This window comes from Fundulus heteroclitus, unplaced genomic scaffold (genome assembly GCF_011125445.2).
Source record: "Fundulus heteroclitus isolate FHET01 unplaced genomic scaffold, MU-UCD_Fhet_4.1 scaffold_126, whole genome shotgun sequence".
In the NCBI taxonomy this organism is placed as follows: domain Eukaryota; kingdom Metazoa; phylum Chordata; class Actinopteri; order Cyprinodontiformes; family Fundulidae; genus Fundulus; species Fundulus heteroclitus.
The window spans coordinates 344,844-362,256 of NW_023396538.1; the positions used below are offsets into that span (position 1 = coordinate 344,844).

At 43.4% G+C, this 17,413-nt stretch overlaps 2 protein-coding genes across 3 annotated transcripts in view; both read left to right on the forward strand.

Moving 5' to 3' along the window:
- The window catches only part of cdh1 (cadherin 1, type 1, E-cadherin (epithelial)), a 369,868-nt gene that overhangs the window by 220,106 nt on the left and 132,349 nt on the right, over positions 1–17,413 (forward strand). The window lies entirely within an intron of this gene.
- Positions 1–17,413, forward strand: part of LOC118558386 (cadherin-4-like) — a 34,709-nt gene that overhangs the window by 15,920 nt on the left and 1,376 nt on the right. The window contains exons 4-5 of one of the 2 annotated variants that reach the window (XM_036128963.1): positions 1,930–2,102; positions 7,081–7,209. The exons of the other annotated variant lie outside the window; for it this stretch is intronic. Coding sequence (XP_035984856.1) covers positions 1,930–2,102; positions 7,081–7,209 — 302 coding nt within the window. The remainder of the gene's footprint in view (positions 1–1,929; positions 2,103–7,080; positions 7,210–17,413) is intronic. 2 annotated transcript variants of the gene reach the window in all.

Consider the following 17,413-nt stretch of genomic DNA (forward strand, 5'->3'; position numbering starts at 1 on the left):
CTAATTAGACAGAATCCAATCCACCTGCTAGCCTCCCTATTTAAGCCTCACTCCACCTTCACTTCACGGCTGGTCCATCTTCATTCTCCTTTACTTCAGCAAGAGAAGCTCCCACGTCCTCCTGAGCACCACCCGTCTGTGGCACAATCTACCAGAGATTTTCCCACGTCTGGTAATGTGTCAACAGTCCCAAGTCTGGCCATCGGAGATATTTCCACGTCCGGTCGTCAGAGCTCCCTGTGTCAACCTGCTCCTTCCAGCCACAAGTAAGGCCACCTCCTTTGGAATTAATCATTGTCTCCTCTGCATAAGGAAGTTCTAGCCTGCTCTGGAGGCTACCTGTTTCCACGGCTCATCGTCCACAGCACTCCAGCGACCTCCAAGTCTCACCAGCTCTCCATTCACCTTCTTCCACAACCATCCCCTCTTTAATAAACTTTCTTAAACAGAGCCCTGTGTGTGTGTGGTATAGTTGGTTCATCTATGCAAAACATGACATTCGGTCTGTTAGGTATTGTCCGGTGAATATCAGACCAAACTGCTGATATTAATACAATAGTTGAAAGGGTGATTCGAGCACTGGCATTCTCTGCACACATATAGAATAAATGAGTGACAACTTCTCTTCAAGTTCAATAATTTATTAACAGAAATAAAACTAACATCCAGAGAACACCACTAGAGGCTAGTGAAACTTAACTAAACTACTAAGCAAAATTAAGATAAAGAAGTTAAGGAACTATGTACACGTAAAAGAAACAAAAAGGACAAAATAAGATAGTTGAAAACCATCATCAGAATGATGAATCAAAGTTCATCTTATGTAGAAAAGACCTCAATACACCGCTGAACTGGCGGGCATACCTGGCACTTGCCCAGTGGGCTGGTGATGATTTCGGATCGGGCCATTTTTTTTCTTTTCCTAGTTATGACGCTTATTGATACACAAAACTGTTAGATTTTGACAAATATTATGTTTACAAACAAACTGTAGTTGCGTTTGCTCGGCCGTAGCAGTAATGTTACCCAGGAAACTAATGGCGCTAATGCAAGTGGATGGAAATAAAGTCTCATATAACTGTAAAAACACACACAAACACCTCTGCAAAGCTTGGTTTCCAGAATGCTAGCAGAAGCTAACCTATAAGCTCCAGGACCTTTTACTTTGGTCAAAGTTTAAAAATAAACAGTAAAAAGCATTTTAAATAAACAATTTGACTTTGGGCATTGAGCAGCTGCTTGAGTAGCGAGCAGGCGGCTAACGTGAAGAGGGTAACAGCAGTCCTTTGGGAAACCAAACCTGGCTGGGCAACCTGTATAGGCCTCTGGCTAGGGGGTGTGCTCGGATTGTAATAGGGGCTCGCAGTGTGGGCTCTCTGCACGGCCTTTCCAGCGATGTGGACCTTCGCATTGGCCTTCCCGGCATGGCTGATATCGTTCTCTGGAGGCTTCAACATACTCAGATTTCCTGCAACAGCTGAGAAAAATTACAAGGCTGGTGTCGGTATAGACAGATTCTTTACTCCGGCGTTTGATTACACAGAAGATAGGCTGCAGACTTAGCTTTGATCCATCCTGCATATGTGGGGGTTCTCTGAACTCCAGTCTGCAGAGGAAGATGAGAGTGTTCTCCACGATGCTGCTCCAACTTAGCAGCGGGCAAAAGAGAGCAATTATTGCGTGGCCAGGGGGCTTTGGTTCCCTTGTTGTGAGAACAGTCACAGAACAGTCACATGACTGCAACAGTCCCTTACATTTATTTTGGCCTTAGATCAGCCTTAGAGTCTGATCTTACCTTACTTTCCTGTTGGCTGATTTCACAACAGTAGGGGATCTTCATCCCAGCTTCACTATTAGATCTGTTGATTGTTGTAGAAATTGGGACAAGGCATTCATTCTTATTGACCTGCATTGTTTCCTCTTGATCAGGTGAGAAGGTGATTCAAGTTGTGGCCACAGATGCTGATGAACCAATTACTGGCAATGCTATCATCCGCTACCGTATCATCAGCCAGCAGCCAGAGGAGCCCAGTGAATCCATGTTTACCATCAACCCTGTAACTGGAGTCATCAGAGTCAATGCTGCTGGACTGGACAGAGAGGTGAGATTTCTGACTGTTTTCAACAGCCTGAACAAAACCACAAACTGGTTTAAATCAGAGGCAACCGGACTTTTGTTCAGTTTTTCTGAAGACGTTTCACCACCTATCCAGGAGTCTTTGCAGTTCTGATGGTGTGACCCGGATGACTGAGAATTTGCACAGGCAACCTGATAGAAAGCTAAATGCAAAGATTTGGAGAGATGCTTCATAAGGAGAATTTTTATCAGGTGCAGATGTTGACATTTGGTGGTGTGTTTTGCACATATTGTACATATATGTGGCCAATGTTCACAGACACTCAGTGTCCACTAAGTAGGCCTAGATCATATCCCCCAAAGCACTACACAAACAGGGTGTATACTAATGTTAACATTAAACTCTGACCCTACCATCTTAATATCATAACTGAAATTTAGACTTTATTGCTGCTATTCATTATTGTTACATTTTGGTGTTTGCGTGATCTTTAGCCTCAGATTCCTGCTCAGGATTGGTACCTGGTGTGGCCCTTTGCTGCTGTAACCCATCTGCTTCAAGGTTCAGGTCTTATATGTTCACATTCGTTCTCAGACCTAACAACTGGATTTGTGAAAACCCAACTATACGGGCAGGTAAAATATTCCGATTCAGGCCACAGACATCAGTGGCAGGTCATCTTGTTGAGTTTACAGGAGAGTCTTCTTCAGCAATATTCAGTTCGTGTTTTTGCTTGAGGATTTTTGTCCCTGTTTTCTCCAGTGATCTGAGCCATCCTGTTCTGCCTGTCTGTTCTTGCTTTTGTTTGTTTGTTTTTTCTGCTGTCTTTTTGGTTCGACGGTCATTTTGGGTTTTGGCCTGACTTTTGTTTTTTGTTAATAAAAGTCATTTTTTTAAACCTCTGCTGGTCCGGCTGAATTCTGGGTCTACTGCCTCAGATCATTACAGTAATGGCCTAAATGCACATTTGGTAAAGTGCAAACGAAGAATGCATCAAAGCTTCCTGCGAGTGTTTGAACTCATTCTTAAATGGTAGGGGTGGAAAGGTACCAAAAATCTGTGTTTCATGTGTACCTTGGTTCTAAAATCCTTTTGGTACATTTCATTCAAAAGAAACAAACAAATATGCTCAAGATTTTATTTATTGAACAAAAAATGTTAGAGGGCCTCTTCCTCTATTCTGAAATAGTAATTTGACTTTAATAAAAAATCTTCTACTGCTTACAAAATGGGCGAGAATCAAACTGATGCCCAATTTGAATTTTTAAAATCATTATACAACATTAAAACCAAATAAATGGTCACCAATTATTGAGCGAAATTGTGGCTGCCTATTGAAATAGCTCAGATTTTTTTAAGGAACTTCAGTTCTAACTTTTTGTTCATCATGGTTGCTTTTTTGGATGATTTTATCAACGGGTGTTGGACAGTGTTCTGCTTGAAGGATTTTTGTTGTGTTTTTTTTAATTTGTGGAAAATTTGTTATGATGCATAATTGTGAGGAATTTACTGTCACGTTTTGTAGACTGAACCCGAACACAACCACAGCAGAGTATAGGCAAGGCAAATTTATTTATATAGCACAATTCAGTACGAAGACAATGCAAAGTGCTTTACATGATTACAATATAGGAATAAAAGCAAGTAGGGATAGAGTGTAGAAAAAAAAAGAACATTTGAAAACAGTAAAATAGTTTAACTTGAACATTCAAAGGCAATTTTAAACAAATGCGTTTTTAATCTTGATTTAAAGTAACTCAGGCTTTCCGCACTTTTACAGTTTTCTGGAAGTTTGTTCCAGATAAGTGAAGCATAGGAACTAAATGCTGCTTCTCCCTATTTGGTTCTGGTTCCAGGTATGCAGAGTAGGCTGGAGCCAGAAGACCTGAGTGGTGTGGAGGGTTGATGCACTGATAACAAGTCTGTGATGTATTTAAGTGTTAAGCCATTCAGGGATTTATAGACTAGCAGAATTTTTTTAAAGTCTATTCTCTGAGATACAGGGAGCCAGTGTAAGGACTTTAGAACTGGGGTGATGTTCTCTACTTTCTTAGTCTTAGTGAGGACATGGGCAGCAGCGTTCTGGATCAGCTGCAGCTGTCTGATCCACTTTTTAGGCAGACCTGTGAAAACACCGTTGCAGTGATAAATTCTACTAAATATAAATCGCCTGGATCAGAGACTACCTGACTAACAGACCACAGTTTGTGAGACCAAAGTGTTGTGTGTCTAACCAGGTTAGTCAGCAGCACAGGGGGACCACAGAGTACTCTCACCATCCCTTTTCACTTTTTACACCTAAAACTTCCAATACAAGACAAACTCCGGTCATCTGCAGAAATATTTAAATGACTCTGCAGTTGTTTGATTTGTCAGAGATGGACAGGTAGCTCAGTATAGGGAGCTGGTGGACCACTTGGTCACATGGTGTGGAAACAATCATCTCATTCTGAATATGGATAAAACAAAGGAGATGATTGTAGATTTTAGGAGAAACAGGAATTGTACCAACACTATTAACATAATGGGAGAAAAATTGAATATATGGAATATAAATACCTCGATGTTCATCTGGACAACAAACTGGACTGGAGACGCAACTGTGAAGCTGTCTACAAGAAGGGACAGACTGTACTTCCTGAGGAAGCTTAGGTACTTCAGGGTTTGCAGCAAGAGTGGGATCTCCTCTGCCAACACCAGTTGGGGTAGCAGCATCAGAGCAACTGACTTGAAGAAGTTCAGCTTCTTAAAGAATGCCTGCTCTGTTCTGTTCTGGTGACCCCTGTAGAACCTCTAGAGATGACTGTGCAAAGAAGGATTCTTCATAAAATGAAGAACATTATGGACAACCCTGAGTATCCTCTTCATGAAACTGCCATGCTACAATAGAGAGTCAGAGGCTTCTCCAGATGTACTATAAGACAGACTGCTACAGGAGATCCTTCCTGCCTGCAACCATCAGTATCTACAACAACTCAATGAAGAAACCCCATAACATGAGTAACACCAGCATTTAATTTCACTTTGGGATTAAAAAAATACTTTTGAGTTGAATTAAATTGAATATGACCATGCGGATAATTGATTTTTATAGAATAAAGTAAAGATCTTATTTTGATTTATAGATGGTCCAGTTTGAGTTTTACTTGAGCACTTTGTTCATTTTGACACTGTATTTTAATTAGTCGTTAATGGAACATTGTCTATACCAAAAGTTTCAAACTCTATACCAATACTAAGAACAGTTTAATAATTTATTTGATATCACAGCAACTTTTTTTAAAGGCAGGATGTTCTTTCTGAAAAAGTCCATAAGAACAGAACCTACACTTTTCCTGTGTAGGAAAACAGTAGACAAAAGGACACTTACATGTATAACTATACTTAATGGAACTATGCAATTATAGTAATTTTTAAATTTTATTTACAGTGTAACATGGATAAGGTCATATGAAACCTTTTTCAGAGTAATCTTGGAGATTTCAATGCAAATGTATTCACCAGCAGTCAAGTTCATTTTCTGGTTCTGATCATTTAGCAGCACATTTTCTTTGATCCACTACAGTCAGCAGGATGGGTTGGTGCTGGTTCTGACTGGTTTCTGCTCTAATTGTCTGTTGCTCACCAGTAACATCTGTCTATTTTCAGCGATATTGGCCACCAACTATTTTATTGCTGCCAGAGGAGCAATGGAAATCGAGGTGTACTGTTCATTTCACAGCTTTACTATTTCCTTTTTTTTCTTTTTCTAAAGCTTTACTACTTCCTACCCGGTGAAGTCTAGTGAACAATTTCCTGCAATAATCAGTACGTGCAGTAGAACCAAGCCAATTTTGCATGGGTCAGACTCTGTGGTGAGAAAACCCAGATTTAACACGGTAACGGGGCTGTCACTTCTGCTATCCATCTGGTCTACTCCTGCACAGCACCAGATACAGGAGCATTTCTGACCTTTTTTTCAGTTGCTCCAAAATATAAGCAAGTCTGTCCTAAGATCCTTTACCTGGTTCTGCAAGCAAAGCTAGCTTCAGGGTCTGTCAGCGTAATCTTGGTTTTAATCTTTGTCTGAAGTAAACAAAACAACCTTTTGCCTTGTCTGCTGAAGAGGGTTGCAAAGGATCCTCCCTGGATGGCCTTACATGCTACCAGAATGTTAAAGCAGGTAAATGCTTGGATTCTCTGCCAGGATCGTTCAGGTGTCCCCACTGTAAGGAGGGGACACAGGAGCTGCATCTATCGTCTCCACCATAAAAACCTAAAAAATCCTCATCTTCATTACAGGTTATTGCTGCTGTGTGTAAGATCAGGCAACAGGGAAGCTCCTAAGTCTACATGGAGCCAATAGCTTCCAACAACTCCCCTGAGAGCTGAATTGTATGATGCTGCCTGGACATCTGAATGTAGTATATATCAGGACTACGTACAATAGAAGGCTGGTGTGGGTTGTCCAAGGAGGACTTGGCCTTTGGATACTCACTGAGATCAGCTTTATGCAGCTTAACATACAGAAGACCTGCTGGTAACAGCCAGCTGCTTCTTCAATGATAAGATCAACATTGCAGCCAGTCAGTTTCTAGCCTTGCTTGTGTTTCAGCCAGTTGGTGTTGCTCCACACACAGTGCATAACGTTCCCCTCTGTTTTCCTGGTGTCCAACTGTTCCTCATCACTCCAGGAGTGTCTTCGTTGATATCTGCTTTGCGCTGCAAATACATGTAACCTACTGTTTAACAGCCTTAATTTATGGTTGAACAGTATCCATTAGTTCTTTGTCATGTAAATGTAATTTGTTCATTAGCCAGATTCTATGTGCCGTATTTCTCAGAATTAGATTAGTACTGTAAATCGAAACCTAAAAGCCTTGAATTTTTCTTGAAACATCTATATTCTGGAGAAAAATAATCTGCACTGAAGAAGTGTTGAGTATCTTAGAGAATGTCCTACAGCTCATTGATGGCTAACTGTCTGTGTCTTGGTAATGAAAGTCAGCATTTCATCTAACAGAAATTCCCTCAGTACACACTGAGAGTGCAGGCAGTAGACAGGGAGGGAGAAGGATTGAATGGATTCACTGACGTGATTATCAAGGTGACAGACAGCAACGATAACGCTCCAGCCTTTACAGAACCCTCTGTAAGTAACACACACACATATATGACTGCATCTGTTTTTGATCTGCTGTTAATTTTTTCTGGTCTTCCCTAGAACTTGAGTTTAAATTCCTTGTATTTAAAATTTTGAAACGTAAGCAATTAATTACTTTTCAGTAAAGAGAGAACTGTTTTGCACCATTTGAAGGAACCATTGACTGCACCAAGTGTCTGTATAGATAGATTAATTAAATAAAGTCTGCTACATACTCCAAGAGAACCGAGTTTTCTAGCTTTCACAGTGAAAGACTTCATTTTAATTTCTTAGCCCTGTCTTGGAGGGTTTTCCTGCTTAGTCTTAATATGTCTGGGCAGAACGTTTTTCTCATGAGATGTCCGACTGCTGTACTGTGATTGGACAGGATTTAGATGCCCACTCAATCTGCTTTTGCTTCTGTTTTTGGCCTGGCTGGCCTGCTATTTCCTCCTAATGCTCTGCTCCACTCACCACACTGTCTGCGACACATGCTGCCGTTCAATTATCATCGAATTGTTTCACCTAGGATTTTGCGTACATATACCTGCCTCTCAGAGCCAGTCACCGCCAGATCGTCTTGCTGCCTTGCATGATTGATTCCCAGTGCTTGTGTGCACTGCTTGCCTAATCTGTGTTCCTGTATGGATCTACTGCTCGCCCTTCCGTTACAGGAGAGTAGTGATGGTGAGATGAGGCCTCATGAGGCATTGAACCACTTGAGCCAGTTGCTTCATTTGCACATGAAACCACCAACCTGCCGAGTGCATAATCACAGTCAGCAATATAATATGTGATACTTTCCTGCATTTCTATCCTTTCAGGTCGTTTGGAATTACCAGTAATAAGTAATAACCACTAATTACTTTTCTGATTATCACACGTGTGTAATGAAATATTTTAAAACAGTACAGAAAAGTACAATCTTATTTGGCAGGCTGAGTATGTTTTTCTGTCACTTTTAAGCAGACAGACAGTGTTGTGCAACTGGGAAGAGATGCTGGATATGCTTGTGCAACTTGAACAATGATGTGCAGAATGGGAGATTTTGTTCAGAAATACGGGGTTTTTTTTTTTTTTTTTTTTTTTTTTTTTTTTTTTTCCCAGTGTCCTGTCTAGCAATGTGGCAATAAAAATTGATATCTTAATGCCAAATAGAGCTCGACAGATTTTACTTTCACAAGTGGAGCAAACAGCTTTCGCCATAATGCTCCGCTTGATTTGTGCGTGCAAATAGCTTTATTGTGATTCCTGCAGGGAGAATTTCAAATTATATGGACACTACAATGGGAAAGTAGGAGAGTAAAAGAAAAACAAGAAGAGAAAAAAAAGAGAAAGAAGAGGTGAAAGAAAGAAGAGATAAAAGGAAGAGAATGATAAAACTTCCTCTGTCTGCTCCATCACCTGGAAAGAGACACAAAAAGAACAGCACAACCAACAGACATAAAGCAACAGATACAATCGTGTAACATCTTGATACCATTGCTAAATCATATGTATTATTATTTAAGCTGACATGTGTAATGTGATACCAAAAAAAAGTAAAAGAAAGTAAATAAATTATAGCCTTTCTATATATAAGTGAACATTTAATACCTGGGACCCAGCACCTGTGGGAGATTGTGAGAGTGCACTAGTTTAGGTGAAAATTATCCAGAAGGAAATGGCTTGATAGTGATTGTGGAGAACCGAAGACCCACCTTCCCCGAGCACAGAGGCAGGGGTCAGGGAACCCATAACCCCGGACTCCCAAAGGGGCCCCCAAAGCAGTGCGCCCGAGAGGGGCCTTCACAGGAAATCTGCAACCCCCCCCTGAGGAAAGAGGAGAGACGACCCCGAGGAGATCCCCCAGCCACCGCAATGCCGACGCCCTCAAGAGCCGCGGGGACGAGCCCGTGGGCTCCGCCGGCAGCCGGCCGCGCTGAAGTGGTCCTGGCCATGGGCCCTGGGGGCCAGAGGCCCCAGGGGCGCCCCGCCCCCGCGGCAGGGGCCCCGGCCGCCCCCCGGGGGGCCAGGCCCCGAGAAGCCACCGCCGGGAATGGGCCGGCGCCCACCCGGGAACCCGCCCCAAACCCGAGGACCGTCAAGGCGCCAGATGGTCAAGGCGCCCGCCAACGCAGCGGAGGAGGGCAGGACGTGGGGGGATGGGCTCCGCACCTAGCAAAGACTTGAGATGATCTTGGGAGAGGGAGCGGACCGAACCCAAACCTGGAAAAAAAAAAAACTCATTCACACCATCCCTCCCTTGTGCCCCACTCGCCACACACAGACACCAAAAAAATAAATAAAAAAAAGGACGCTTTACACACATTCCCACATAGCATTCACATCCAAAAATCCCAAGTGGGGGGGGGGGGGGTCACCACAATTCAACAATACGTCTGCCTGTGCCCGACCCCCGGCCCCGCCCCCGGACCAGGCGCCCCCCGGACCAGGCGCCCCCCGGACCAGGCCCCCCAAAGAGGGGGGGCCGACACGACCCGTACGGGCCATCCGACCAGAGCCCCCCATCACCCACTATATACCTAATAAACCCCCTCCCACCCCGACCTTACCCTAGCCACCCCTGCCCCCCATCCCTTCCTGGGGAGAGCAGAGGCGTCAGCCCCAGATCCGGTAAGCCGCCGGCCAGCCGCAACAGCCCCCCGCCAAGACCCCGTACCCAGTGGCCCGCACCTCCTCCAGGCCCCAGACTCCGTGCCGCGATCGGAGATCGGGGGTGTGCAAAAGACCCCCGATCCTCCCTACGCCCGCTCAGATGTTGTGTTGTTGCATGTTGTTCTCTGGTGTGTTTAAAACTGGGAGCACCGAAGGGGGTGCACGGCACAGCCCACCCCCCCTCCAGAAGGGAGCTGGTGCCAGCGCCCCCCCTCCAAGCAACTACCCAGAAGAACCCTCAATGTCTAAATGCGAGAGGGGGTGAAGGGAGCCGCCCGGGGCGAGGCTCACACAACATAAGCCCCCCCCCCCCAGACGTCTTCCCCCCACCCCCCCCATATCGTGGCCTACATGGATGTGCGTTGTGAAAATGTTTGGAGTGAAAGTGTCTAAAATGCATGATAAAATTGGGGAGAGGGACGTCACTAAAAGGTGGCAACCTCCAGTAACGCCCTCTCCCCAAGGACCTACATGTGTGGCGGCGTGATGGAGCAGGCAGAGGGAGGAGTCCGGGGATGGGGAGCAAAGGACTGGGGAGCCAACCCAGGGAGCCAGCTCCCCTACTGACTCCAATAGGCACCCCCGCTCCCCGAAAGCCCCACCCGGAGAAAGGGGCCCCTCCAGCGGCACCACCATAGCCCGGGGGCTGGGGAGAGGCCGCAGGGCCAGCCAGCCAACCACCCACCAGGACCAACACCTCTACCTCCCCCAGCCCACCCCCCATGCCAACTGTATTTAACCCCCCCCCCCAAAAAAAATATAAAAAATTATTAATAATAATAATAATAATAATAATAATAATAATAATAATAATATATAATTAAATAAATGTATTAATAAGATGGGGGACCCTGGCCAGCCAGCCCGCAAGAGCCATCCCAAACCCCACCCCCCAGGTGAGACCCGCACCGGGAGACTACACGGACCAGGACCGGGACAGGGGGCCGGACACAAGCCCACCAGAACGTCCACCAAACCCCCCCCCCTCACACCACCCGTAGATTTAAACCCTCCACAACACTAACATTCAAACATCTCACCATACATTCGACACTAGACATCCAGGCTGGGTAAGTCACTACTCCCCCTCCCTCCCCTCCCCCCACTAGCAGAATGCCAACCCAAAGAAGGGGAAGAGCATCTGCCCTGAGATGTTAATGACCATGCCCCCCTACCAGCTCAACAGGCCCTGAGGACCCCCAGCGCACCAGAGGCCCCGTGCAGGGGCGGACACCCGGGCGCCCGCCGGCCCAGACCCCAAGCAGCACACCCCCCGGAACCGGAACCCCCGAGGCCCCGCCGGGGCCCCCGCCCGAGGGCGGCGCGCCCCAGGGACCCCAGGCCCCCAGACCCACCCAGGACCCACCCAGCGACAGCACAGCTACCAGGTCAGTAACCCACGTCCGTCCCCGCATAGCTCCCCAAGAGCGCCGCAAGCGGTGCTGTGGGCCACCCGTAGGCCTCCCAAGCTCCTCCCATATGGGGGCAACAGACCCTGGAGTCAGACCCACCAAGCGCCCCACTCCAAGTGCCCCCAGAGTCCCAGGAACCCCTCCACCCAGCCACTGCGCCCTGCAGGAAGCAACCCACCGCCCCCCATTCCACTAAGTGATAGTGCTAATCAAAGGAGCCCAAAGAGATCGAACAGATGTGGATGCAGATGCTGTCTCAAGATTAATATGATCCAACAAAAGATCTCTATATTGATTGATACTGAGATTCTCCTTACTTTTCCAATTCATGAGGATAGTTTTCTTTGCGATACATAGTGCAGTGAAAACCATGTAAACTATTTTATTCCCCAGAGGGCTTTCCTCAAAATTACCAAGCATGCAAACTGATGGGGAAGGTGTAATTTTACAGCTCAAGCACTTTGATAAGTCATTACATATCTGTGTCCAGAACCTCTGGACTGGTGTGCATAACCATAACGCATGAAAATAATTATCAGGATGATTGCCTATGCAGTGAGGACAGATATTAGATTGTGCCAGACCCATCTTGAATAATCTTTGTCCTGTGTAGTGTACTCTGTGAAGGATTTTGTATTGTATTAGTTGTAAGTTGGTGTTACTAGTCAATTTGAAAGTTCTTAGACATATCTGAGCCCAGAAGTCTTGTTCAAAGTTGACTGATAGATCCTCTTCCCATTTCGTAATAGGAAGAGATATTGAATCATCTATTTTAGTCAGTGTCCTGTATGATTTAGACAGTAGTTTGGGGGGGTTTAAATCTAGGAACTCTAATATATTACTTGGAATTTGTAAACCACCTTTAATATGCTTAAATTTTTTTCTAATTATAGATTTAAGTTGTTCATATTCCAAAAATTTATTTTTACTAATGCCATATTGCATATTTAGTTTGGAAAAATTGATGAACTCGGTTCCATCAAGTAAATGTTCCAGATATTCAATACCTTTATTCTTCCAGTATGTAAAGTTTATCATATTATTATTTTGTAGGATGTCAGGGTTGTTCCAGATGGGTGTACGACTGCATGGGATAAGTGACGACTTTGTCATTTTAAGAAACACCCACCATGCTGTCAGGGTAGAGCTGATATTGATATTTTTAAAGCATGTATGCCGTTTTATATTTGAGCTAATAAACGGCAAATCTGAAATCATGATATTATTGCATATTTTCTGTTCTATATCTATCCGGGGCTCGTCTAACGGATTTTGCTTTATCCATTTAGTGATATATTGTAGTCTATTTGCCAAGTAGTACTTATGGAAGTTAGGCAAATCTAGTCCCCCCCTGTCTTTAGTTTTCTGTAGCGTCTTTAAGCTGATACGGGGCGGTTTATCTTTCCAAAGAAATTTAGAGATTGAAGAGTCTAGAGATTTAAACCAGTCAGATGATGGTTTATTGGGGATCATTGAAAATAAGTAATTAATTCTAGGTAAGACCATCATTTTAATCGAAGCTACTCTACCCATGAGTGAAATTGGAAGCGATTTCCATCTATCCAGGTCATCTTCTATCTTTTTTAAAAGTGGGATGTGATTAGATTTTACTAAATCTGCAAGTTTAGACGACACAGTGATACCCAAATATGTGATGTTTCCTGAGCGCAAATGTAAATCTAGGGGGTTTTGGAAAGAGCAATTAATTGGCAGTACCGTAGATTTAGACCAGTTTATAGAGTAATCAGAAACCTTTGAGAAGGATTCTAGTAATCTAATTACTTGAGAAAGGGAAGAGTTTGAGTGCTGAAGATAGAGTAATACATCATCAGCATAAAGACTAATCTTATGCTCTATATTCATGCATTTTATACCTTTAATAACCTTTGTTTGTCTAATTGTTGCTGCTAGAGGTTCAATAAAAATGGCAAAAAGTGAGGGGGAAAGTGGGCATCCTTGCCTAGTGCCCCTCTGGAGACAAAAGCTGGAAGATGTTTGATTATTTGTCCTGACACAGGCTGTAGGAGAGCTGTATAAAATTTTTAACCAATTTATAAAAAAATTGCCAAAACCAAATTTATGCAGAGTAGCGAATAAAAAATTCCAGTTTACTCTATCAAATGCTTTTTCTGCATCTAAAGACATTATAATAGTTTTATTATTTGTACTGTAGGAATAATCTATTAAATTAAGTAATCTGCGTGTATTTGTGGATGACTGCCTTCCTCTGATAAAACCAGTTTGGTCTGGGTGGATTATGAAAGGAGTGACTTTGTCTAATCGTTTTGCAAAAGCTTTACATATTATTTTAATATCCACGTTGATTAAGGATATGGGACGATAACTGGTGGGCAACATAGGATCTTTGCCTGGCTTAAGCAGAAGACTGATGGTGGCAGAGTTCATATTAGCTGGAAATCTGCCATTTTCCTGAATTTCTTGCAACATTCTGTGAAACGTTGGTGCCAGAATACTCCAGAACTCCTTATAAAACTCAGTAGGGAATCCGTCTGGACCTGGAGCCTTTTTATTGGGCATGCTTGTTAAAGCTTCCTGAACTTCAACTGTTGTCAGCGGTGAGTCCAGTGTCGTTCTTTGGTTATCTGATAGTTTAGGAAGTGTAATTTTATCCAGAAACTGCTTGATGACATTGTCTGATGGATTTATCTGTGATGTGTATAAAATTTTGTAGAAATCACGGAAGGTGTTATTTATACATTCTGGATCATGTAATGTATTCCCTTTGGAATCTGTAACTGCAAATATAGTCGTTTTCTCTTTATTTATTTTTAACTGATTAGCTAAGAAGCTTCCTGACTTATTGCCATGTTCAAAATTTTCTAATCGAAGTTTTTCTATTAGAAATTTGTTTTGCTTTTCAATATACTGGTTTAATTCTAGTTTTATTTTACGGATTTTTCCCAACTTTCCCTCTTCCAGGGAAGTTTCTAGTAAATTAAGTTTTTCTTCTAATTCCTGAATCTTCTTGTTTTCCAACTTCTTTTTGTGAGATGAGAATGAAATTATTTTACCTCTCATCACTGCTTTCCCTTACCTGACTCCGCCAGATAGATTTGCTCCGCATATCCATCTGGAAACCTTCCGTTGAAGTAACTTTGGGAAGGGGCGAAAATACTGGTTAGCTGATTGGCCTATGTTGGTGATAGACGGGCCAAATGAACCAATCAGATTCGTCGTCGCTCTGTTACGAGATACGACGAAAACACAACCACAAGCCAAGCTACTCTTGCTGCTGCAGGTAAAGGCTCGTTAGCTCAGCAAAGAAATACTCTGTAATTCCGATAAAACTTGCTCGATAGCCACGCTAACGCTAGTTTCATCGGCTGAAACCGCCATGTTCTTTAGACTGAACTGACGCGCTTCCCGTTGCGTCACACCTCAACCCGCCTCAAAGCCAACGCTGATTGGACGTTCGTTTGGTGAACGGCTCCAAATTTTCTTTAACGGAGAGTATCCAGACTGATCTGCGAGTGAAACCTTGAAAGCTCGCGAGATCAGGATGGTCTCACGAGGCTATGCTTTCCCTGCTTCCCAAAGTATAGATGCTGAAGTGCCTGGCAGATCATTGTGTTCTAAGTATGAAGCCCACTCTTCTTTGAAAAATTTATTAAAATCTTCATCTTTAAGCAACGATGTATTAAATCTCCAGCTCTTGTTTTGTGGGGTTATTTTTTTATTTGTTAGGGTTAAAGTAACAGGAGCATGATCACTAATAGCGATAGGATGAATTACAGCATCTGAAACGTCCGACAGCAGCGAACTGCTGATTAAGAAATAGTCCAAACGAGAATAAGAGTGGTGAACATTTGAAAAAAAAGTATATTGCTTACTATTAGGATGAAGAGAACGCCATGCATCGCAAAGACCAAAATCACTCATGTATTGTTTGACTATATTTAATGACTGCCAACTACGCTGAGACCCTGTTGTATTCAGCCTGTCTATTTCCTCATTTAGACCAAAGTTGAGGTCACCCCCAATAATTAGAGAACAATCCCCGTGTTTTGAAAGTGCATGGAAGAGTTTGTGGAAGAATGAGGGTTCATCAACATTTGGACCATATACACTAACAATACATAACTTCTGGTTATGAATAGATATTTTAATTAATATGAATCTACCTTCGGGATCAATAATTTTATCTAATATTTTAAAACTAACGTTTTTGTGGATTAAAATTGCTACTCCTCTCTGTCTAGAGTTATAGCAGGCAGCAAACACATCAGGGAACTCAGGTGAGTTAAGATCACTTACAGTTGTATCTGATTTATGGGTTTCTTGTAATAAGACAACATCTGCCTTTAATCTTGTAAGCTGGTTAGAGATCTTTAGCTGTTTTTCCCTGGTGCCTGCTCCATGCACATTCCATGACACAAACTTTACATTCATCATAGGTGAAAGTGAGAAGTTGAAAAGTGCATGTCTTCAGAAGAATAGTTATACAAAGACCCAGGTAGCATCATCTGACGTGCTTGTGATTTCCTGGTCAGCAGGAGAGGAGCAGATGAATAATATAAAGAAAAACAGAGAATTAAGAAAGTGCAAAGAGTGAGAAAAGATGAAAGAGAAATAACCATCACCCATGCCTCGTGTACCCAACCGTGACTAGCAACCATACCGTGCAAGCGTCCTCTTGAGCTGTGCGTTTATTTTTTATCACCGTGTTCCAAACACTTTTTTTTTTTTTCAAGCGTGACAAGCTATAAATCCACCCTTTGTGCATCTAATAAAGCCAAGGAGTGATCTTCTGATCCCTGAACAACTGACCATTGATATAAAGTTTGTCAACTGCAACGTTAGCTCTGACGCCATCATTAATGTATTTTTTCCTGATTGGAAATAACACTCGCCTACGGTCTAGGATTTCCTTTGGAAACTGGTCATTAACACTGAAATCCGTTCCTCTCAATTCGCGGCCATAGCTTTTAACAAACACTTTTTGTTTATAATGCTCAAATTTGGCTACAATCGGACGAGGGCGGATTTTATCGGGTTTCTTACCTCCGAGCCGGTGAACGCGATGGAAGGTGATGTTTTTTACCTGTTCCGCCGGGATTTTCAGCTTCTGCTGGAGAAACTCACGTATAGCAAACTCAGGGTCCTCTTCTTGGCGCTCCGGGATGCCTGCAAAGACGAGGTTGTCTCTCATACTTCGCGACTGTATGTCCAGAATGGATTCTTTCATCTTCTTATTTTCGCCGGACAGCCGCGTCAACCCCTCGGTAAGCTCCGTGACTTTCCCTATCAGCGCGTCGTTCTCCGCGGCAACAGAAGCTAGCTGGGCTTGGCTAAATTCGACCGCTTCCCTCAAAGCCTGGAACTCTTTGTGGAGCACCTCTACCAAGGCGAGGCGAGCGTCCAGGCTGGTAAGCTTTTTGTCGATGGACTCCAGGACGTCGCTGTAGCTCCTGTCGGGTGATAGAGTGGAAGTTGAGGCACCGGTAGAGCTAGACCAGGTTCGTTTGAGTGAAGGTGTGTTTGTGGCTGCGGGATTTTTTTTCTTCCCCATCACGATGTTGTCAAAACACTCGTCCAGGTAGCTCTCCAGGCTCGTCAAGGTCTCTTCTTCCAGTTTGTTCCCTCGTGAAAATGAGACAATTGTTAATGTTTAAACTTTACTTTTAATTTTCAGTTATTGGTTATTACTTACCTGAGTGGATTTAATTTTGAACTACATGTATGCCGCCATTTTACTTACGCATAGCTCACAGCTCTCGCGAGATCTCAGCCGCTCATCTCCCCATCCACAACAGTTTTTGGTTTTAATCGATTATTTTTTTGACACTACCCTGGCCTTTGAAAATGCCTGTTCACAGGGCACTTAAGATGCTGGTGTGCACAAAAATACAAGTGCAAGTAAATTGGGGTACAGTAGTTTTAGCTTCTCCCAGGATTCCAAGGAATTTTCTGTTCTGCTAATATTGAGCTCTGAAAGGTAGCACTGGACTTTAGATGTGGCATCTGAAGTTATATTTTGCATTTTTCTTGCCTCCATTGCACTTGTGCCCAAACAATGCCACAGTTTGCTGCAAGGAGAAAACAACAGATCCTGTTAGCATGTGTTCTGTTTGAAATAACTAATCTAAAAATGAAAAATAATAGATTAACCCCAGCAATATCAT